Source organism: Lactuca sativa, chromosome 4 (genome assembly GCF_002870075.4).
Source record: "Lactuca sativa cultivar Salinas chromosome 4, Lsat_Salinas_v11, whole genome shotgun sequence".
Lineage (NCBI taxonomy): Eukaryota > Viridiplantae > Streptophyta > Magnoliopsida > Asterales > Asteraceae > Lactuca > Lactuca sativa.
In genome coordinates, this window is record NC_056626.2 from 264,702,165 (window position 1) to 264,727,316 (window position 25,152).

General features: G+C 36.0%; 2 protein-coding genes across 2 annotated transcripts; both read right to left on the bottom strand.

The window, feature by feature from the left end:
- Positions 1–447: 447 nt before the first annotated feature.
- On the bottom strand, positions 448–954 carry LOC111893139 (uncharacterized). The gene has a single exon (XM_023889205.1). It carries the CDS (start codon positions 952–954, stop codon positions 448–450), a length of 507 nt encoding a protein of 168 aa, XP_023744973.1.
- An 18,575-nt stretch (positions 955–19,529) lies between these two features.
- Positions 19,530–24,938, bottom strand: LOC111893135 (calcium-transporting ATPase 1). The gene is made up of 7 exons (XM_023889202.3): positions 24,461–24,938; positions 23,537–23,591; positions 21,525–23,455; positions 20,712–20,870; positions 20,466–20,637; positions 20,076–20,386; positions 19,530–19,997 (listed from the first exon to the last, which is right to left on the bottom strand). Exons 1-7 carry the CDS (start codon positions 24,632–24,634, stop codon positions 19,749–19,751), a joined length of 3,051 nt encoding a protein of 1,016 aa, XP_023744970.1. The 5' UTR covers positions 24,635–24,938; the 3' UTR covers positions 19,530–19,748.
- Between the last annotated feature and the right edge of the window lie 214 nt (positions 24,939–25,152).

The window sequence follows — 25,152 nt, forward strand, 5'->3', positions numbered from 1 at the left end:
GGTCAGCAATAAATTTTTATCTGAAAACAATTCATGTTATGAATTTGATGTAGTGTTCCCAATTAGCGCGTCAATATCATTGATATAACTTAGTATACAATACTTGAAAAAATTTGACCCTATAAGGGTCTAGGCTACATCAATGTATGGAAAGATTTTGACCGCCTAACAGACCCCAGAAGTGTAAACACTTAAATCGCGGGATCGGACATAGAATACTAGAAAATAATAGTAATATTTATCTGCAAACTAGATTAAACTGGAGCGAGCAGTGCAATACTACTTGCGGTGGTTGAAGCTCTTCTGATCACAAAGTGTAGACACGAAGTTCCTCATTTTAGCTCGGGATTCTGCTGCTTGGCGCTCTGCTTTGGCCAGGCGTCCTTCAAAAGTGGCTCGATGTTCTCGGAGTTCTTGCACTTCAGCTCCGGTCGCAAGCATTTCCCATCAAAGAAGCTCGATGCGGTCTAGAGTCTGATCGTGTTCATCATCCAAACGGCGAATGCGAACGGAATTGACTTGGCTGGTGGCACCAACTTCCATGACGTGTCGGGTGTTAACTCTTGTTTGCTCTTCGTGGCGTGTGACACGGTGAACAATGACAGGGAGGGCTCGCTCGGCTGACCCTCCTCTACCGAGATCGTAGAAACCCCGTTGCATGCCATAGGGAGCTCGTTGACCTTGCTCTCGGCTCCATCGATGTATAGTTTTGGCCCATTGGGGCGTCGGGCCCTGGTAGTGTTGTGGAGGAATAGGGGCAGGGTGTGGATTGTAAACTTCGGGTTCTGAATCGGTTCCATCTGAGTCTTCTTCTTCTTCTTCTTCTTCACCGTCTACTGATTCTTCCTCTTCCATGGGTTCTTCTTTGGGATCTTCCTCTGGGTCCTCCACGATCCAATCAGCATTCCCTTGGTTGGGGAAATATGGATCCCCCGGCAAATGAAATCTTGCCATCGTACCTGTGCGAGAATAGGGATAAGGAGGAATGTCGCGAGAAACTTTTGGGAATAAGAAGTTAGTTATCATAGTTGTGATTATTACGGCTTTTTGTGTTAAAATACTCCTATAGTATTTTAAGTTTGATTCTTGAAATCTTTGGTAAGTTGCAGACTTGTTGCTCACCATGATCCTTCTTCGGCATACATTGGTCCTACCTTGGCTAAATATAGTTGGTCAGGCTAGATTCATCCAAGATCTGACTACATACCCCGAAGCTGGACCATGGTGTCCAACTTGTCTTGATACTTTTATGATACTGAATTGATGAGTGCGGTTGTATGTGTACTTTTTATAAAAATACAAAATTTTATTTTTAAAAGTACTTTTGAAAAGCTATGTCAGAGAATTTGTCCCGTTGTGTTTATAGTTTGTATATCTTATGCGGTTCGATATACTTAGTTCACTATAAACAAAGCTTTGGTACCAATCTGTCACACCCCCAAACCAAAACGGCGGAAACATTCGGGGGCAGATGACGTCATGCTCAGTATCATAACCATAGTGAAGAAAGCAAAACATAACCATCATAGATATAATTTAAAAAGTTTACACTGTTTCCAAAATACATGTTTCCAATTAAATTACATATGATGATAAAATGTAGCAAAAGAATCTACGCCTTAGCATCTTGGCATCAGAAATCTTGCGATTACCTGTATTATTGATTACCTGAGAATACAAGTTGTTCTGTAAAGAGAGCATCAGCATAAAGTTGGTGAGTTCATAAGTATTTTATAAAAATGAATGTTGTTTCCTTAACGTTTGTTACAAGTTTGTTTCCAAAAAATCCAATATTTTCTAAAAGATTTGTGGTAAACTGAAATGAAACAAGGCTTAGTATGTGTAAGTAAATCGTCATACTTATATGTGTGTTTTATATTTAAATAAAACTCCTTTGTATAAAGCCTTAGAATTTCCGTGAACTGTATGATGTGTTAATATTCCATGCGAGATGTTATAATCTGTAACGACCAAAAATTTCAACCAATTTAAAACATTTTATTTCATTCAAAAACCATTACGTTCATACATCTTGTTTTCAAAATAGTTTAAACATCAAAGTATTTCCCCAGAACCATATCATAAAATGTGAGGAGCGGTACGATCACGCCTTCGCCTTGCCACGATCTCCTGAAGCACCTGAAACAATAAGCCACAACTGTAAGCCCGAAAGTTTAGTGAGTTCCCCCAAAGTACCCATACACACATAAACATACGCATACAGCAAAGAACAACATACTACGAGTCCAATCAACCTTCCGATTGGAATACCCGCGGCCCTCAACCATCGGGTTGGCATGCCTACATATCACGAGCCCAATCATCCTACCGGGATGGAATACTCTTGGCCCACAACCATCGGGTTGGAATGCCCAAACACCTATACGTACAACAATAGCTACTGTGGGTCCAATCATCCCTTAGGATGGAATACCCCAGGCCCCTCAACCATCGGGTTGGAATGCCAACATACTATGAGTCCAATCATCCTACCGGGATGGAATACTCCTGGCCCACAACCATCGGGTTGGAATGCCCCACTTCCTATACATACAGTAACTACTACTACTATGGGTCCAATCATTCTACCTGGATGGAATACCCCAGGCCCCTCAACCTTCGGGTTGGAATGCCAAACTACTATGAGTCCAATCATCCTACCTGGATGGAATACTCCTGGCCCACAACCATCGGGTTGGAATGCCAATCTACACTAGTCAACATGCACACATAACAGGCAACCACATAACACTCTACAGAAACAACATACTAGGGACCTATCATCCTGTCGGGATGGAATACCCTCTGTTATTGCTCAACATACATAACCCGTAGGTAACCTCCAACCAGCGTACAAAAGCAAGACCAAATACAGGTCTATAAATAACCATTACCCAACTACAAGGGCGCTGATCCAACAAAACTATCCATCACACAACTACCCATTTCTCTAGGATACTAAGCTAACAAGGCATATCCTCATATCACTATCCTATCTACCAGGATACTAGCAAGCATATCATCACATAACATAGCAAGCTCTAAACAACAATTCAAAGGGCCGGCCTTGGTGCCTTGGACCCTTGAGTACAGTGAGGAAAACTCACCTTGAACTGCCGAAACACTATTGGTACCCTTCTGACTGCTATCTGACAATCCCCGCACCGCTGCTCCTCTAGCGCCTCGAACTATCAATGCCACAAAAACACTTAGCCCCAAAACAATATCCTTCTAAGGCTAAGTTGACCATTTTACCCTTAACCCAATCTGGTCCATGACTAAGGTCCAAAATCACAACATGAAAAGCCCAACACTAGAAAAGCTTCTCAAGACCACTAGTGACCCACTAATGGCCCAATTGCTAAATTGGGCCCAATCCCTTAATGGTTCTCACCCTAAGCCCAAATTATATTCCTTGGCCCATATAATATGATTTATGTGGGCCCACTAAGACCCAAATACCCAAACATGCCCCAAACCACGGCCCAAAACACATGACCCAACAAACAGGGTTACGCGGGGTGTACATCAATGTACGCTTAGCATACAGGCTCGATGATGGTACGTTGGGCGTACCTGCACGTACGCTCAGCGTAGTGCTCTACTAAGTCATTTCCTCATTAAGTGCTTAACACTCTAAACCAGGTGGTAAAATCACAGATCCAAGTCCATTAAGATGTCTTAAGCTATAAAGTCCGCTACTTGGTGGCTTGCAACCCACCAAATGAACCCAAACTTGAAATATAACATCATACTTCCATAAAGGTGGCTAGATCTCATGCGTGATCACAAATGAGCCCTAAAGGTTGAAAATTTACTGCATAGAGGACTCATATGATACTAAGGGTGGCAACCCTGGACTTAGAAACGTGCTGGAGTCATAAAGATGCATTCTTGGGACCAAAAAGTCCATAAAACTGTACCAAGAGAGATCTAAGAGATTATTCATCAAGATCAAATCTTTTTACGTTGAAGAGGTCCGAAATGAAACACCTGTCCCAGATCTATAAGCTCTAGCTTCCAAGGTTCCTCTTTCCCAATCTTCTTCCTTTCTCTTCCAAGCTAAAACCACCAAGATGAGCTTTTCAAGGCCAAGATCTCTAAAAATGGAGGTTGGAACGCTTTAGGGTTTCTTTTGAGGTTAGGGAGGCTGATATGGGGGCTAGGGTTGAAGCCATTATGTTCTATTTATAGTGGCTCAACCCAAATTAGGGTTTAATGAACTTTTGCGTACGCTGGGCGTACGCCTCACACCTCCGCGATCCAAAGACTCACTACGATGGGCGTAGCCACGGGTGTCCAAAAGCATGCATGCCCCTTTTCTTGTCAAATTTTTCCATTAAATGCCATAAATGTCAATATCTTCAAAGTGTCATAACTCCTTTATTCTAAGTCCGTTTCCGACGAACCGTATATCCAAGAAAAGGTGGCGAGAAGCCCTACGCTTCTAGCAAGTCACCCCGGTCCGAAACCTTCTTGAATGAAATCCTTTGCCCATAAATGACCGAAACACCCTTACTCTTGATCTCGGGAATCCATAAATAATTACTTTTAGAACGGGGCGTTACATAATCATACTAAAGACTAGATGGCCTTGAATGTGATGTTCTTCAAGCATCGGAAAGTTATGACACTTGTCATCACAGACCTGCCAGTCTAGTTGTTGCAAGCAGCTCAGGTGCGGGTTTGTCGGACCCAGTATAGATCTATACACAACTATCACGTTCTCCCCCCAGGAGATTCTGATTATAACTAAAGGACTTTTATGTGGTACTTAGAGCAAGTAAATCAAGAAATCCTCCAGGGATTTCTTTATATAGAAGGTTGCTAGAGCAACTTGAGAGTTTGAAGTGATGTGTGCATTGGCTTGTGTGATGTGGATAAGGTGGAAGATGAGAGGGTGACACATGGAAGGCAAGTGGGCACACTTGACCCACTTGTTGGCTAGAATACTCCTATTATTATAAAATAATGATTTTTAATTAATAATCTTTGAAAAATAAATAAAATATGAGTTATGGGGGCTTAAAATGGTAAAAATATGAATTTGGTGAAAAAAATCCCTTCAAAAACGTCAAAAACGAGCTTAGGAAGCGAATTTGGTCGAAAACCGGACAATAAGGACCGAACCTGCGAGGCTCTACTCTAAGAGGATGAGAACCGAGAGAAGGGAAGAAGGAACCGAAAGGGAAGGAGAATAACCAAATGTGCGAGGGGGGGGCCGAAGGTTAGGTCTCGGTTCGAAGTATCTGGGGAACCGAAATAGACCGAACCCTCAGTCCATTTCGGCTAAGAGGGTTTCGGTTCTAATGCATGTTCGGTCCGAGAATGGGAGGTTTGCTTCTGACAAGTTCGGCTCCTAAGAGGTTCGGTTCCTAAGAGGGGTTTCGGTTCCTAAGAGGTTCAATTCCTAAGAGGTTCGGTTCTTGTAACATCCTAATTCGGATGGTCCATGATTAGGGTTCGTGGGCCACGAGTCGGGCATGAGGAAGTCTCGGGTTGTGGCGAGTTTCTGGAATCGTAAAGCATCTCATCACCTTTCCGTAGGTATGAGGATCTTTGGAATCGGAATTTATCAAAGAAGCTATGGAAGTGTGAAGATTTGGCAAGATGAGCCTCTAAAGTGGAGAAGTGTGGCAGCGAAGTACGCTGGTCGTATGTATGCGTACGCTTAGCGTACAGATGCACGTGTTTCTTAAGCAAGAGCCACCTAGTACGCTGGGCGTACTAGGCACAGAAGGAAACCCTAATTAAGTGAAGTGTCCCTATAAAAAGAAAGAGATGGTCTCATTGCTGGCCACCTTCCTCAGTTATTAAACCCTCTCAAACCCTAATATTCGTTCTTGAAGCTTGTGGTGTCCATCATGAGCTTGTTTGTGTTCTTGTGGACTTTTAAGAGTTAAGAAGGAGCATGGAAGGGAGTGAAGTTGAAGAGCAGGTTGTGGATCTAAGCTTTCTTGGGGCTAGAGCACCATTTGAAGGTATAAAGCTCCAAGCTTTCCCTCTCTTTTGTTTTGTGCATGTTAGGGTCCATTTTAGGGTTTTTGGTCCCAAGCTTGAGGATTTATGAGTTGATGCACTCCAGAGCTTAATAACCTGTCCTTTTAAGTGTTTCTAGTGGTGGAGAACCGTAAAAATAAGGTCTTGATCGTGTGAATCTACCCATGCATGAGTTATGAGCATTTTGGGTTAAGAAAGTAAGAGTTTTTATGTGTGTGACCTTATCAGCCATGCAAAGGCTTGAAGTCGATAACTTTAAGGAGTAGGAGATGTTAGGAAGTCCAGATCCAAGAGATGAGTTAATGTATTAACGGGTTAAGACCCAGAAATTGATTTAAGCAAAACTGAGAGTACGCCCAGCGTAATCCTAGTACGCCCCGCGTACTGGGCTGGGGTCCCCGATCAGAATTGTGCATGCTTGAGTACGTTGAGCGTACCAAAGGAGGTACGCCCCGCGTAACCCCTCTGTGGGCTTTTGGGCTAAGTGATGTTTTGGGCCTTGAGTGTTGGGCTTGGAGTTTGGGCTTCATGCATAGAGTCTTGGGCCGGCGGAGTGTATATATGTGCTTTGGGGCCCTTGGTTTGGCTTGCCTTTTTGGTTGGGAATTGGGTCGTGTAAGGACCCATTTATTATTGGGCTTTGGTGGGCCCAAAGGGCTTAGGGTATTAATGGGCTGTTAGGTGGTCTATCTTTAGACCCAATGAGTGGGAGGTTGGACTTAGCTCCTAATTGAGATTTATTGTGGGTTTGGCACAGAGTTAGAGTCCGGTATGTAGCAGCAGTGATTATAGGAGCTGTTCTTCATCTGAGGTGAGTATTCTCACTATACTTTACCTAGAGTGGTAATTAGAGTTATGTGACAGAGTATTTTGTATGCCATTTATATGATGTGATAAACTGCATTATTTCTATGTGATTTATGCTATGTATGTTACAGAGTTTACAGAGTTATGACCGGAAGGTCCACAGAGTTAGGACCAGAGGGTCCACAGAGTTATGGGACTGGAGGGTCCCACTGAGACACATTGACCAGAGGGTCAAATAGAGTTATAGTCTCGAGTGGCTAATATGTGTTGTATGTGGTATTTTGAGGAACTCACTAAGCTTCATGCTTACCGTGTTATGTGTTATGTGTTTTAGGTTTTCTTATTTGGATCGCAGGACGGCACCGACTTGATTGTACACACAAGAGAAAGAGTTAAGAGGATCCTGGATTATCATTTTATTAAACATGGAGCTATGTTTTTGTGATTTAATAATGATGTTTTGTGAAATATGTATTGAGAATTATAATTTTTCAAAAGAAAAATTGTTTTGAAATTTACGGTGTTACAGTTCCTAAGAGGGGTTTCGGTTCTATTTAGCTGTTTTTCGATATAACTCACTGTTTCGAGCGGTTTTTGGCCAAGTTAAGGGTCGGGATGACTATAAAAAGTTGAGAGAGATTTTGAGAGAGATTTGGGAGAGACTTCACATACTTGGAGAGATTTGGGAGAGATTTCACATACTTGGAGAGATTTCACATTCTTGGAGAGATTTGGGAGAGATTTCACATACTTGGAGAGATTTCACATTCTTGGAGAGATTTGGGAGAGATTTCACATACTTGGAGAGATTTGGGAGAGATTTCACATACTTGGAGAGATTCGGGAGAGATTTCACATACTTGGAGAGATTTGGGAGAGATTTCACATACTTGGAGAGATTCGGGAGAGATTTCACATACTTGGAGAGATTTGGGAGAGATTTCACATACTTGGAGAGACTTGGGAGAGATTTTATCTTAGCCAGTATTATCGTATAATCTCATAATGCAAGGTTCGTGAACCCCATTATGCTTCGTTTATGATTGTTTTAAGTCCCCGAAAGGGTCCTTAGTCGTATTTTGATGCGTTTAACTCCCATTTTAGGGTTTTTACATTGATAACACATAGATTCTTCGAGACACTTGAATCCGTGACATACAAATGCACATTTTATACATAGAATAAGTTTTAACATTCAAGTACAAATTAAGTTGACCGGTTTTGACTTGTTGACCTTGACTTGAATTTGACGGTTGTCACAATAAAGCTTCAGATTCTTCAGATATCCGTTACTCTGAAGCATGGTTGCAGAAATCGCTAATCGGCCTCTAATCGGTGGACTAACGATTAGGGAATAATCGGCTAGACAGGGATTAATCCGGAGATTAATCGGGGACCATTAATTATTAAGAAAATTATTCAACAATTTATAAATCTAATTTTAATCCTACAAAAAAAGTGATTAATCGGCGATTAGGTCCGACTTTGACCTGTGTTGACCAAATCCGATTAGGTCCGATTAGGCCCGATTAAGTCCGATTAATTCTGACTTCGACCTGTATTGACCAAACCCGATTATAGTGACCGATTAACAATAAATCTCATCGGTGGAGGTCCGATTAACGATTAATCGCCGATTAATCGGCCGATTAGGCCGATTTCTGCAACACTGCTCTGAAGACATGACTTGACATTCCTATCCTTTTCTGAGGTTGTTGATGAACTTCAGGTTGTACTCGAGAGGAGTTCTGACTATACCATGTTGTTCACAACGATTTTGTAACGATTCAAAGTAGAGGCTATTAATTCACCGAGATTTATGGTGAGTGTATCAAAGTTGTTTATGACAGAAGTCAAGTGCTTATCCTTCATGTTCTCAGACCCTTTGAACAAGTCTTGAAAAGTGTCCCAAATCTTTTTGGCAGATTTGCACAACTTAATGTGCTCAAAGAGAGATGGAGGAACACCAAACACCATCTCTAAGAATGCAATATGGTATGAATAAATCTTTTCGATGTATGATTCAGTAAGAGGTGTTCGATGTTGTTCTTCTTGACCCATGAGGGTAGCAGCAGTATCTCTGACCAATTGTGTTATAGGAACATGAGGACCTTCTTTCACAGATCTCCATATCTCTTCACATTTTCCTTACCAAGTAAAAATCTCTCCATTCTAACTTTCCAGTGATCATACTCTTCAACATCTATCAATATAGCACGCATTGAGTAACCCATGTTATTTGCTATTTGTATTGAATACATTTGTTGAGTTTGATTAGGAACGATCATTGAAGTTAACTATTAGAGCATAAGCGATATATAGAAGAACTTTTATCTTGAACACATAAATGATTGAGATACCAACGTAATCCCAGATCAATTGTAGTTTGATCTTATGGATTCAAAGGACAACCACTTAGGCTCTGATACCAATTAAAAGGCAATACTTAGTGTGCGGACAAGGTTTGAAAACTCAAACCTTAAATTAACTTAAGATCAATGTATGTTGATAATATTATGGTCCAGTCAAGTCTGGTAAACTAGTCTTGTCTTGAAGTATGAAGATCAACAAAGTATTCAACAAAATCTTTAAGTAAGATAAAATGAGTAGGAACAAAGTAAAGATAACTTAAGAACGAAGAGAATGATAGGGAAAGAAATTTGACTTGCAAGATATTTAGTATTTAATGTGAAAGAGAATATTGCTTCAAAACGGTTACAATGCATGGACGACTGATCTCCTTAAATAGGAGAGGGGAGATAATAAGACAAAATACAGGACTTACATGGAGAATGTAAATCTGATAAGTCAGAAAAGCTGACACACAGGATTTACTCGATTTTGTCCCATGAACTGTAAAATCAAACAAGTACTAAATGAAAAGGAACATTAAAATCTTTTATAGACTTAATAACATTGAAAACTAGGAATGTCTCGGATAAGTCTTCATCTCAGAAGAAGCTTGACTTTGGAACCCTTCACATCTCAGAATACACTTGGACTTCAGTTCAGGTTTAACTTTGGATTGTTAGAGGTTCACTTTCATGTATCAACAGTTACACCGACAGAAGGCGATCTGAGTTAGAGTTCCCGGTCGAGGATATGGTTTTGTTAAAGGTATCATTCTGGAAGGGTGTTATACACTTTAGGAAGAGGGTCAAGTTGGGTTCCCATTTTATTGGACCATTCCAAGTAATGGCCAAAGTAGGCAATGTAGCCTATCGATTGGACCTGTCTAAGGAGATTAGCCAGATTCACAACACCTTTCATGTTTCCCATCTCTGGAAATGTGTGGTCGACGATTCATCGGTGATCCCTTTGGATGACATTCAGGTTGATGAGCGTCTGAAATATTTGGAGAGGCCAGTATCGATTCAAGACAGGAAGATAAAGGCCTTGCGCAACAATGTGTTACATTTGATCAAGGTCTAGTAGCAGCATCGAAAGGGTTCCTAGTGGGTTTGGGAGCCCGAGGCGAAGATGCGTGAGCATTACCTGGAGCTATTTGCAACATCGGAATTTGAGGATGAAGTTTGATTCAAGTAGGGGAGAATTGTAACACCAAGTCCTTCACATAAACTTTCATCTTTGTTTAAAATATAAACTTTGGGATTTTGGCCAGTATGCAGGGTGTGATGTAACCTCCCATGCAACGCATAGGAGGAATATTGGATTCGAGGATTTAATGAACTATGTCCTATGTAGTTCAAGCTATGCAGCGCATAGCGCCCCAGAGCACAAACCCCAATTTCGGGGTTTTGATCCATATTTAAAGGCTCTAACCCCCTTGAGGGCTTCTATTATCAACCTCCATTCCCTTTGAGTAGCCGTCTCGAAACCCTGATCTTCATTTGTGAGTTTTGAGCTCTTTTGAGTGTTTTGTGTTCATCTTTGAAGGAAGTTTTCCATTAAAGGGCACTTTAGAAGCTTCAAGTCTTGTGGATCTAGGACTTGCATCTCATAAGTATTCTCCAGGAGGTAAAAAGTTCAAAACATGATGAATGTCTTGTTAGATCTTGTTAGTTTTTAGGTTTTTGTCCCTTTTGTCCCATATTCTTTGTCTAATTGGGTATGAGCTACTCCAGATCTTATGAGTATCATTTTCAGAAATTTTTGTATGCATGGAGTCATAAAAATGCAATCTTGGTCCTTTCTTTCCATCCATCCATGAGTTATGGATCTTAGGGTTGTGTAATAAGCTAGGGTTTTGGATTTGAACTCTCTTTAGCCATGCAAAGGCATAAAGTTGGAGACTATGATTTGGAATGCTCATTAGGGTTAGATCTGAATGGTGGAAGGTCTTAAGGAAATAAGTCCTTAATGTGAAGTTTTAGGGTCTGAGGCGTATGCAGTGTGCAATCTAGGCTACGCCCCGCATAGCCTAGTGGAGCCTCATCTTATGGATAAGGCTCTACGTCATGCGTAGAGCTAGAGTACACATTGCATGGGTCAACAGGAGTTTGACCTTTGACTTTGTGACCCGTTTGACTTTCGGTCAATTGTGAGGGTAGGTCTCGGGAAGGGTAAAATGGTATTTTTCCCTTAAAAGAGTTATTCTTAGTCTAAGTACTTGTGGGTTTAAGATTTTTACCTCGGTTTTGATTTAAAGCTTTTTGAATTAATAGTGTGAGGAGTTCGGGTGACAACAGCTCTAGTTCATGTTTTCTCTGACAATTGATTGAGGTGAGTTTTTCCTCATTATATTTGTAAGTCGAAGGCACCAATGCCGGCCCACTAGGTTGTATGATGTATTCTGATATAGAAGATGCTTTCATATTGTAATGTTCTGTTAGACTGGTAAATCTGCATGATTATCTATTTGCTGGTTATATGTTTATCTGTTGCATATGTCGACACAATACGGTTGGGTTGAGGCAATAATGTTCTGTGCAGAAGCTAAAAACATGGGAGCAATCTATACATAAGCTGAGGATCGGGAAGGCAAACCAGACTTATGTTGTGGGCTCTGGGGCAATCCAGACATAAACTGTGGGCCAAGAGGGAAATCTAGACTTATGTTGTGGGCTCGGGGGTAATGCAGGCCGATGGCTGTGGACGTGGTATGCATGATGTTATATGTTTGTGTGGTGGTATTTTGGGGGAACTCGCTAATCTTTGACTTATAGTTTGATTTTATGGTTTCATGTACATTTGAGAATAGGGGCAAGGCGAATGCGTGATTGTACACATCATTCTTAATATTTACTTGATTTATGATTTTGGGATACTCTAATTATGATTATGACTTTTGGAAACTGTGTTTTGAATGCTTTATGGATTTTGATATGGTTTTAAAAATGAAAAATTTTGTCATAATTTTTAAGATGTTACAAATATAAGTGAAATATAAGGTTAATAAATATGACATAAAAAGTATATTGCTATTATCTTTCAAGGAATATAATAATGATACAATGCTTTGTGAATAAAAGGCAAGGTGCATTACCATTTTGTCATAGGACTGAAACTTATTTTAGTAATAAAAGTGAAATATAAGGTTAATGGATATGGCAAAGAAAGTACATTGCTATTATCTTTCAAGGAATATAAGTAAGTTGCTTCTAACAATTTTTGTTTACTAACGGGCAAAAGGTAATCTTTGACTGAACTAACTTTTGAAATGCAATAAATTGAAATATAATTTTATTTATAGTTAGAAATAATAACATATTTTTATTTTTTATCCAAAGAAACGATGTGTTATGGCTTTTTACGCCAATAAACAGCGTATATTATAGTTTCACCACAAAACAACATATTATCCGAAATTAAAAGTAAAGAATGGCTAAACTATTAGTTTTAGATGAAGATGATAAACTTACCAATAGAACATCAAATGTTGTATACAAAAAATCTTTAGAAACTTATGAATTATGACTACCTCTTTTTATTTCATTATTATTTCTTTTATTCTGAGTGTATAATACACGAGTTTCTGATTAATAACTATTATAAAATTATAAAAAACATCTAAAAGTATAATTTTTATACCATAATATAATATTTCCTTTAAAAATAAATCAAAAGAAATTGGATTACTTATTAGTCGTTACTCTAGCTGAGTAAATTCAATATCATTTGGCTCGGTCCACTCTTGCCTTTGGAAACACTTCTAACTAGGGATGAAAGTGGTTATAAACCCGGACCGGTTTATGTAGACCCGGAAAACCCGGAAACCGGAATTGACGATTTATAAGAACCGAGAACCGGATCGGTATGCGGGAACCAGTTCCGGTTCGATTTCGGTATCAAACTGGGTAAAGTGGGTATGGAACCAGTTGAAACCGGAAATTGGCATTTAGAACCGGATTCGTGTATTAGACCCGGAAATAACTGGCAACCCGCAATTTTGGAACAAAAAGAAAATTTGTTGTAATCGAAAGATAAATACTAAAAAGTATCATTTTGTAAAATAAATGTTAACTCTTTTGATCCACTTATATGTGACTTTATTTGTTGTTTCTTCGTTTCTTAAACCACTTATATGCAAACCGTCAAAAAGTTGTCGATCAAATGATCTCACTAAAAAACACCCACACCAATTCTTCCATCCAATGTTTTAAAACCCGGGTTGACCCGGCAGGTTCAACCAGTTGGACCGTGACCCGGGGTAGAAAGCGGGTCAATTGAGAACGGTTTTTTGTAAAAATACGGACCGGATCGAACCAGCCGGGTTTCCCCTAAACCGCGGTTCGACCGCTTATGTTGAACAGTTAAATCCGGATTGACCCGTTTTAATAGGGCTTGGATAGTTGGATCCAAGTAGCGAACGCCAAAACAACGAGCTGTTTGCGGTTTCTTCAATGTTTAAACTTTGTGGACATCATATTATTGGTTTTATATGTTTATGCATCATGCAGGAAAGTAAAAATATATAAAAATATAAAAAGACCATAAATCGGATTAACCTGATGGTCCGGTTGAACCGATTGACCCGTGAACCGGTCATCACACCGGATCAAATAAAAACCCGGGTTTTAAGACATTGCTTCCATCCATTATTAATCTCAACTAGTATTTAGTAACACTAACATAGACCTAAAAATACCACCCCTAACAAGCCTAAATGTATTATTAAAATATTTTATTGAGCATGAGCTGATGTAATTGTCGTCTTTGTATTTTTCTCTGCAATTTTGTCATAACGGATCATAATCTTTTAACATTTAGAAGAACAAATGTCCCTTCATTCATGGTTTAGACATTGTTGATTGGTAAAGTGAGTGGCTTATCTCAAGATCTAAAATTTTCCTTCACAAATTAAACACAAAACAAAAAACCAACACGTAGAGGATATAGTCTTGGAAACTAGATTTGGCATGCATTTTATGAATCCAAAGGAATCCATGTACTGAACAGTCAACGATATTGTCTTTGCTCTTCATATTTTTTCTTAAAAAAAGCTATGATATACTATAATAAGGGAAATTGATGCAAAAAAAAATTATGATATGTCTATTCTTAATTCATTAGTAGGCATAATCGACCGGTAACACTTCAAATCCTGGTTTAGGGCCCAATAAACCGGTTCCATTTTTTTTATAAATCTGGTTCCTGTTCATTAAATCTGGTTTCGTTTTTTTTTTTTTTTTACAAATTCGGTTTTAAAACCCGAAATACTGGTTCTGGATAAGACTAATTTTTAAACCGAATATCCGGACCGTTTAAGCATTTTCCGGTTATACCGATTCCGGTTTCGATCCGGTTTTCCGGTTCTATAACTCATCCCTATTTCTAACCTTTATTTTTTTAAGTTTTTCTTTTTTCAATTTATTTGTTTATTATTCTTTTAGATTTTTTTATTGTTTTTTGTTCTTGATTGATTTTATATTGAATAAGTTCTTTAACGATGTTAATTTAAATGATAAGAATCTTCTTTCTCTTTTGAAGGTATCTTTAAAATATCAATTGTTTTATATCTTTCTTTTTACATAACAAAAATCCTAATATTTACAGAAAAGTTACACTTTAGTCCAAAGAAATTTTTTTTTTTGAACCAAAAAGTCCTGAAAACCAGCAAAATTTTGCAATTTGACCATTTTTACCGATTGAAACAGGTACCAAATTAACTTGGGACTACTTCGTAAACTAATCTAAAATATTGAGACTTTTCTGTAAACAAAAAATATTATGATTTTTCTATAAACAAAAATATTAGGTCTTTTCTACAAACAGAACCCTTATTATTATTATTATTATTATCATTATTATTATTATTATTATTATTATTATTAAAAATATAAATAAGAATACTATTTTTTCAACTTGTTATTATTAATATTGTTAATAATACATATAAATGCATTAAATGAAAAAAATAATATTAATGAGATTGTTTAAGGGTGGAGGTGGAGGAGATGGTGATGCTTTTAGCATTGAAATCGTGAATGTCTGCTTGAATAGTTTTACTTTGTATATGGTCATTTCATATTTGTTATTATTGTTTTCAATTCAAAATATTAATACTTAACAATTTGAAAGAAGTTGCATATTAATAGTTTAAGGTAGTATGGTTTCTCACTTTGTATATAAAATTGTTTAAGGTAGAAGAGTTACTTTCCAAATCCAACAAATTCACTACAAACATTTGCATAGGTAACTCATATCAAAATTCAAAAGTATTAATTACAATATTTTGTTTAATAAAAATTAATAAGAATAATTCAAAAGTATTAATCAAAATTCAAAAGTATTAATCTAAAAAACATGTCCTATTGCTTTTTATTAAAAAAAATATTGTAATTAATATTTTTGAATTTTGATATGAGCTACCTATGTAGATGTTTGTAGTGAATCTGTTGGATTTGGAAAATAATCCTTCCAGCTTAAACATTTTTATATACAAAGTGAGAAATCATTCTAGCTTAAACTATTTATAAACAATTTTACAAATATGCAATTTCTTTTAAATTGTTAAGTATTATTATTTTGAATTGAAAACAATAACAACAAATGTCAAATGATCATATACAAAATAAAAATATACAAACAAACATTCATGATTTCAATGCTAAAAGCATCAACATCTCCTCCACCTCCACCTTTAAACAATGTCATTAATATTCTTTTTTCATTTAATGCATTTATATGTATTAGTAACAATATTAATAATAACAAGTTCAAAAAATAGTATTCTTATTTATATTTTTAATAATAATAATAATAATAATAATAATAATAATAATAATAATAATAATAATAATAATAACAATAATAATAAGGATTTTGTTTGTAGAAAAGTCCTAATATTTTTGTTTACAGAAAAGTCCTAATATTTTTTGTTTACAGAAAAGTCCCAATATTTTGGATTAGTTTACGAAATAGTCCCAAATTAATTTGGTACCGGTCTCAACCGGTCAAAAAGGGTCAAACTGCAAACTTTTGCCGGTTTTCGGGACTTTTTCATTAAAAAAAATATATTTGGGACTAAAGTGTAACTTTTCCGTAAATATTGAGACTTTTCTGAAGATTTCTCATGATATTTGTTAATAACTTTTGTTAAACTTTTAACAATGCACTCATTATATATACCCGGTACATCATAGTTTATATATGTATGTTGTTTTATATAATAAATATTATAAAATATAAATAAATAAATTTTTAACAAGTATTATAATATATCAGTAAATAAATTATGTTTTATAGGTTCTTTTTATTTTATAATAATAATAAAATATTTTAATATGTGATATTTGTTAGTGACTTTCATTAAATTATTTTTTAAACAAAAAACACATCACTTAAAGAGATGTTGTAAAAAGACATTGTAAAATAAGTTTATAAAAGTAATAATAAAGAAGTTCAATTTTTTTTTAAAAAAAAGGTGTAAAAAATTAAAAGAATTTGTAAAAAGTATTAAAGTTGTAAAAAAAATTTAAGTAAACAGGTTTAAAAAACATAAGTTGTAAAAACATTTTTTAAAACTTCATAAACTTTTTTTTAAAACATCTAAAAAGAAATCATTATTTTTAAACAATTTTACTTACGTTTCGAACTTTTCTAATATTTTTTATGTTTTTTTTCAATCTTCATAAGTTGTAAAAAAATTTAAATATGTTGTAAAAAGACATTGTAAAATAAGTGTAAAAAATTGCATAAAAGAAGTATAAAATTTTATTAAAAAAAGTTCGAAAAAAATTGTAAAAATTAAAAAAAAATGTAAAAAGTGATATTAATCATTACTTAAAGTATTATATCTTAAAAAGTTAACAAATTTTTTGAGGTGTTTTTTTAATAAAAAGTATCTATTTAATAATTTGAGGTCTTTATTTAGATATTAGTTTATAACCCGTAAAAACATGGTTATAAGATTAATTAAACTTTCATATTAAAAATCATAATTATTAATCGATTATTTTAAATAAATTATTTTAGTATAGAAAGATAAAGAGATTCTTTTAAAAAAAATAATAAAAAAAATAAAAAATAAAAAACAATCTTCCTTATACAAACCCGAAACTTCCTTTGTTTTGTTGTGATTGCATGCTTCATTTGTTTCTTTCGATTCTAAACCCCAAGAATAATCATATATACGCAAAACTAATGTGCTATTCCCTCCGTCTCAATATTATTGTCCACAGACAAAAAACACACAAATTAAGAAAAGCATTAATTATCACTAACTTTATATAATAAAATGACAGTTTTGTCCTTAATTTGTATTTAATGTTCCATTAAATGCTTAGTTGGCTAAGTAATAATGAAATGGTATTTTAGTAAAAATGTTATTTATTTTTAAAAATAAATTATTATTTTAGGACAAATCAAAAAGAAAAGATGAATTATAATTTTGGGACAGAATTAGTATATCATTACTAAAAAGGGATAACTACTATCATGAGTGAATAAATTTGCTTGGTTGATTCAAAGGGTCAAATATCACCAAACTTTACTTTTCAACATTTTGGTGTCATGTTGGCTAGTTCTCGAACATGTCAAAAGCGAGGCCTAATTGGATTAAGACTTTTCATTTATATTTCTTGGGCTAATGTATTATTATAAAGTCATTCTACCCAAATTGTGCTTGGTCTGATTTAGAAGAAGTCGCGTGTATGGTGTAGCTTTTCGAAGTCAAATTGGTCAAACTTACTTCATTGTATATGTAATCCATAAATTCTGGTTGAATTGGATAAAATATTAAGGACATTTTATAGCAGTCATTTGATTAGGCTGGTGGGTGTGGTGTTACATTTGCCACAGTCCACGTAGATGTTATGTCATTTTTACCAAAACTTACCATTTGTTAGGCATGGATTGTCATACTTGTCATGCTAAATATGTAGTACTATCTATAATTAATTTAGAAAATAAATATTGCAAACATATTTTTTTTAAAACTTAAATTCCACTAAAACAAACATAGAAATTAAAAAAAATCACACTAGAAATAAAAAATAAAATAATAATAGAAAAAAAAAACGTTAAAAATATCACAAGAATACTAGAAATTCAGAAACATCACACTATAAATTCAAACATCACGCTATTTGGGGCTCTGACTCACAATTTGCCAAAACTCAACAAGCTTGAAATCTTTATCAGTTTCAGCACGGTAAGCCTCAAGAGCATTTTGTAGCAAAATATTTTCGTTTTCACCATTTCCGGCATCATGCATCACCCTACGAAACACAATAGTAAACCGAGTTGCGAGTGTATGTGCGTTTTTCCATTTGGCGTAGAGTAAATCTTTTCTTCGTGGTTGAAGGGCTTGGCGGTTATATATTTCGGCGACTCTACTCGAAAAAGTAGTTGAAGGGTAGTCACTGTGGTGTGGATCTTCTGCTACATCAATCCATGAATGAATGAGTAAGATCTCTTCTTCGGTCGACCAAACAATAACCATTTTTTGGGATGAGGTGTAGAAAAGAATGGAAAAATAAAAAAGTTAAGAAAATATAATTAAAGAGATTTGAATAGAGTGAAGAGTGAATAAGGATGAGGGTATTTATAGTTGAAGATTAAGGGTTTAAAATCTGAAATTTTGGAAAATAAAATGGTTATATTTTTGATATAATTTATTGGAAAAAGGGTAATTTTTGAAAAAAATGTTTAAATAATAAATGGGTTAAAAAAAAAAAAAAAAAAAAAAAAAAAAAAAAACTCTCACATCTGTTCGTCCTCACCGAGTTGCCGAGCTGAGCTCGGCATGTCGAGGGCTCGGCCCGGTGTTCGCCGAAGTAACCGAATGCCACACCAACCAGCTTTATACGAATTAATATATACTCTGTAATTGTTAATAAGATCTTAATAACGGGTAAAATATTTGTTTTCTTTTAATGAGGTATTTTTTAAAGCAATGATATTTTTTTTTTCAAAAATATGTTGTACGAACAAATTCTATCTTCGGGGTGAATAAATCATAAAGAACCATTTTATCTTTCTTTTTTTTCTGAATTAACAAAAAATGACTATCAGTTTGTGAACTGTATTTATAAATTACGAAATACAAAAATAAAATAAAAAAATGGAATACTTTAAGAAAAATACATTTGTAAGAAACAATTATACAAATTCAGTCATAAACAGATAACTATAATTTGATAAACGTTATTAATTTAAAATTTTGGATTAAATGTTATAATTGTTGTAAATACAAGCCTCCTATGTCTCATTTTTCCCATTTAAAAAACAAAATCCATACATAATACATATATCTAACCAAAATAAACTTTGTTCCACTTAAGTTCACTAAAGAAAAAATTCATCAAAACAAGATAAAATAAAAGCATTGAAAAACACTGAATTATAATAATATCCGACATGTCAAATTACAAAAGAAAAAAGTGATAAATTCAATGAACATTCTTCTACTTTTAGTTACCAAACATAGTCCATAAAACGACAACAATTCTTACAAAATTTGTATTCTTAATAGCCCTTCAATTTTTGAGTCGTATGAGAATATCCTACACACCACAAGGGGCAAAACAGTCATTTTCCTATCTTGATCCAACAGGTATCATCTTGACGACAGCAGCAATCGGCATACCCAGAAAACCAATAGCAACACTTGCAAACCACTGATGAAGACTAAGAGGAGTCGTGTTTGCAAAAGTACCCAAAAACTCGATAATAATGATTTGAAATACAACAGTCGCAGTCAAAACAGCCAGAAAAACATAGTTTTTCAGTATCCCTTTCAACACGTCTATCTTCTCCATCTCTCTAGAGCTTATCTCATTAAACACCTGTGCGAAAAACAATAAACAAATTAACAAGGGTGAGATGCGTTGAAGTTTGAAAGATTAAGGGGGTGATTATGTAACCTGACAGAAGACGAAGGTGTTGAAGATGAGCGTGTTGAGAAGTAAATCGGAGTTGGAGTCGGAGTCAGAGTCGTTGAGGTTGAAGGCAGTTTTTCCTTGTGATTGAAGGAACCAAATTACGATGAATTGGTACAAGGATTGTCCCATGATGTTTCTCCACATGACGTTTGTTATAAAATTGCCTTTTCTTCCAACTGGTGATCGTTTCATTAACTCATCGTTTGGTGGTTCTGTGGCTAATGCAAGTGCTCCTAATGTGTCCATTATCATGTTCACCCATAGTAGCTGGACAGCTGTCAGAGGTGCACTTCCTGAAAAGATTATTTTTTTAATAGACTTTTTCACAAAAACTTAATTTTTGTATCCTGTAAATGATATTTAGTTATTTACCTGTGAGACAGGCAGAAGAAAAGTTGACAATTAGGGCAACAACATTGACAGTCAGCTGAAACTGAACAAACTTCTGAATGTTGACATAAACAGAGCGACCCCATTTCGCGACAGTCACAATTGTAGAGAAATTATCATCCAAAATGATGACATCAGCACTCTCTTTCGCCACCTGAATATTTTTTTTTAAAATCCAATAAATAATATTAAATTTAAATTTGGTGTTATTAATTATTTTTTTTGTACCTCTGTCCCTGCGATTCCCATAGCAAGACCAATATCTGCTTCATGAAGAGCTGGAGCATCGTTTGTGCCATCTCCTGTGACAGCAACCACTTCTTGAAATGTGGTTCTTAAGTGCTTCACAAGTGTATGCTTATCCATTGGTGAAGATCTAGCCATCACCTTGTATTCAAATTTCAAACATACATACATCATTATTTTAAACAATATACTTATACTTTCATTTATTTGTGTTTTATTTATAACATCATACTTCCATTTCTTTCTATTACAATATTCTACTTTAAATTCTTCAGTAAATTACACGAATAGTCCCTATGATTTAGGGTAATTTGCATGTTTGGTCCCTAACTTATTTTTTTAACTTGGAAGGTCCCTATTGTTTGTTTTTGTTACGCGCTTGGTCCCTGTCTTACCTAAAAATACTATTTTGCCCTTGATTTTTTTATTTCTTTAAATAAACACACCCCCAATCCCACCCCCTCACCTTACCTTACCTACCCCACCATTTTTTCTTATTTAAATAATAGGGACCAATCGTGTAACAAAAACAAACAATAGAGACCAAACGCGTAACAAAAACAAATAGTATGGACCTTCCGAGTTAAGAAAATAAGTTAGGGACCAAACACGCAAATTTCCCGAAACCATAGGGACCATTCGTGTAATTTACTCTAAATTCTTTTCTATATAAACACATTGTACTTTATTTACAGTATCTACTTTCTTAGTAGGAAATTACAATACGAAATTATATCAGTGAAAATTGCTTTGTATTTGGATGGCTTTGCTAGTATTGGGTAAAGAAGCAAATACCTGAATTTTAGGAATAATTTTAAGCAACTCCTCTTCACCCATTTCACGGAAATCTGGACCTTCAATGGCTAATCCATCATCAGTCAATATCCCACATTCTCTAGCAATTGCCTTTGCTGTGTTGATATTATCACCTGTAACCATACGCACAGTAATCCCTGCGGATCGACAGATTGCAACAGATTCCTTCACACCTGGACGAACAGGATCCTTAATTCCCACAATCCCAATCAAAGTATACCCCTCAAATGGAATCTCATCTTTGGAATGGAATTCATTTCCCAATTCCTTATAACAAAGGCAAAGAGTTCTAAGAGCTTCATTCGCCAATACTTCAATTGTTTCCTTTAAATGATTGTTTAATTCTTCATCAAGAGGAACCACTTCACCATTCCCATTCAAAACCTTATCACATGCTCTCAAGATTATTTCAGAAGCACCTTTACAATGTGCCCGAAAATACCCTCTAGGGAGTTCCAAAACCACAGCCATACGCTTCTTTTCAGAGTTAAACGGTTCCACTTTGACCAGCTTTGACTTTTCAAGCTCCACTTGTTTTTCTTTAAGCATGAGGCCGAATTCCAAAAGGGCAGTTTCGGTAGGTGTTCCGAGAATTTCAGTCTTGTTGTTTTCAGTCTTCACCACTTCCCCTCCTGTATTGTTGAAAATCGACTCGACTAGTAACCCGAGGGCAGAATCGGAAATTGTGGAACAAAAAGTTGACACCCCATGGTTCACTTCTCTTATTTCTCCACAAATCCAAGCTTTCACAAGTGTCATGTGGTTTGTAGTCAAGGTTCCAGTTTTATCACTGCAGATATTAGTAGCAGATCCCATGGTTTCACAAGCTGCCAAATGACGAACAAGGGCACGATCATTCATCATCTTTTTCATGGCAAATGCAAGACTTAATGTCACAGCTAAGGGTAGTCCTTCGGGAACTGCAACAACCACAATGGTGACTGCTATAGCAAAATACTCCAACATCTCAAGGGCATTTTCGCCATTCCAAGTCCAATGGGATCCTTCCTCCATCTTTCTTACAAACAATCCTTGAACCAAAACTGCAAAAGTAATAACAGCAAAAAAGAGTCCAATCTTCCCTATAATTGTGGCTACTCCATTAAGTTTAACCTGTAATGGAGTCTCATCATCTCCACCTTCACTTAATGTTGCCATTAGTTTCCCCCATTGGGTTCTCATTCCAACAGTGGTAACAACCATTTTACATGATCCGTTTTGAACTTTAGTTCCAGATAAAAGAAACGGGTTTTCAACTGTTACAGTTCTTGGATCACTTTCACCTGTTAAACTTGATTCATCTATCAGTAGTGAAAATCCAGAAACAAAAAGTCCATCAGCTGGGACTTGATCACCTACAGCAAGGTGCACAATATCACCAACAAGAAGATCGTATATTGAGATCTTTTGTCTGCATTCGTTTCTTGTAACTTGAATTGTAATCTTCTTTTTCTCTTTATCTAAATCTTTGAACTGTAAAGATTGCCTATAGTCACTTGTAGCAGTGACAAATACTACCAATAGTATACTTGCTACAATCCCAAGACCATCATGAGCACCCTTTGGCCACCCTTCCATTGTAATGCCTACAATTAAGGAAACAAAGGCACATAAACCGAGTATCATGAGGGTTGTATCTTGTAGAGCTTCCCATATGTAAACCAAGAAGCCCTTTGATGGGCTTTCTGTGAATTGATTAATTCCATAAATGTCTTTTCTTTTGTTAAGTACTTCCTCAGAAGTAGATATTCCAGTGGTGGTTGATGTGGAAATCTTTTTCACAATTCCTTCAACTCCATCATGAGCTTTTAACTTCTCCAAGCTTCGGCCTTCAACTATTGATCCTAATTCGTCTGGACCAATTTGGAAGCCTGCAGCTTTCACTTCCTCAGGTACACTGTAAGTTATACCTGCAAGCATTTATTGTCAACATGTGAAATTCTATGATAATGGAATATGGAAGGTGGGAGTTTCAATGTGGAGATGCATACCATTGAGAAATTGAATTGCTGCATGTGAAACCAGCATCAAGGTTCGTAGACTCTCCTACAGATAGAGCCTCATGTCAGGGTTACAGCTTGAATTGCACATTAAAAAAGAAACGAAATGAAAAAGTCTAAAGGAAAGCTACCTATGTGCAATTTTGATATATAATGGGACCTAAGTTATACTTTTCTTAGTAGTAACTATTAACTAAACACACTTTGATGTATTTCCCATCATAAATAATCACATATTATCGGATTTAACCGGTTATGTGGTTAAGTAGGAAACTTTTTAAACACATCTCCACAGCAAAAAGGCATGAATTACATCAAACAGAACTATATAACATGGAAGCCACAAGATGATTGAGCTCCTCAGATCTCAAGCTTAATAAGATAGATGCATATGTTATCAATATTTTCGGAAACAAATAGGTCTGGTGATCATATAGGATATAGCCAAACAACCTAAAGGTACCATGTTTTTAAGGTAATTCCATAAGTTCGATCTTGCTCTAGATGCACTCAAATCAACATAAGCCTCGAACAGGAAATTTATTTAAGAAAATGCTGCTTGTATGTAGTAATTACTAGTATGAAATGGCTCAAAAGAAGGTAAACAGCAGTGTATTTTCCCGTTTGATTATCATATCAGAGAGCTGTATCCAACCTTCACAATTTAGTTAACATAAGTCATGAATTTATTTCGTTGCCGTAGTAGAAAAAGCCTTGGTTTGTATCACTGATAGAAACCCAAAAACCCTGATGCGTCTCCTAATGGTCAAAACCTTCCAGTTAACTCGATTAACCAACCAACCACAAATCAACAGTCGGCTAGATTCACTTTAAGCTCAACACAAGAAGCTAAATAGCAAACGCAGAACATAGGTAACGAAAATAAAACAGATGTGAAAGAGAGAGAGTATGAACCAGATTGGATCGTTGAATAGCACGAGCTTCGAAACGCTTGGACAGATTAGCAGTGAAACGAAAACGTCGTTTCCGATTCTTCACCACCCAACACAACTTCCTCCATCTCTGTAACGCTTCCTCCGATGAGTTCTTCGGCTTGACCTCGAAATTATCATTCAAATAGCTCTCCATCGCTACTGCTTCAACGAAACCGGTGCTTGGTTTTTCAAAATGGCATCAGATTCAGAAAAGCAAAACACAACTGAAGATCTTTTGCCACTTCGCTTGTACTGTGCTAGACTACGGATCTGGCTTTATTAAAAATTGATTTGTGTTAGATCGTCGATTAGGTAGATCCTTGAGGATTTTGTAAGCGAAATGGAATGAAAATATAAAATTACAGTTGAAGTGATTGGATATTTTGAAAATGAGAGAGAGGGAGTTGACCTTTTCTTTAGTTTTAGGTTACAAGAAATACACGCACAACTCCACTAACTCCGTTGTGTGGTTTTAACTTTTAACTCCGATTATCCAGAAATGGTGCGTGGGCGGTGGGTCAGGGTCAGATTTCAGAACACCCGCGTCTTCTTCCCGGTTGATTGGGATGACGGTCCAATTAAACTTGGAGAACAATTTTGACCAAAACAAAACACATGTTATTAAAACTCTAGAACTATTTTGACAAAAACAAAGGACATGTTGTTAACATG

Bases quoted from the DNA above. Each gene is read 5' to 3' on its own strand.
- LOC111893139 (XM_023889205.1), bottom strand. From the start codon at position 954: ATGGCAAGATTTCATTTGCCGGGGGATCCATATTTCCCCAACCAAGGG.
- LOC111893135 (XM_023889202.3), bottom strand. From the start codon at position 24,634: ATGGAGAGCTATTTGAATGATAATTTCGAGGTCAAGCCGAAGAACTCA. The intron at 23,592-24,460 runs GTTCATACTCTC...CTCTATCTGTAG, and splicing joins CTATTCAACGATCCAATCTG to GAGAGTCTACGAACCTTGAT. The intron at 23,456-23,536 runs GTATGCATCTCC...AAATGCTTGCAG, and splicing joins AGCAATTCAATTTCTCAATG to GTATAACTTACAGTGTACCT.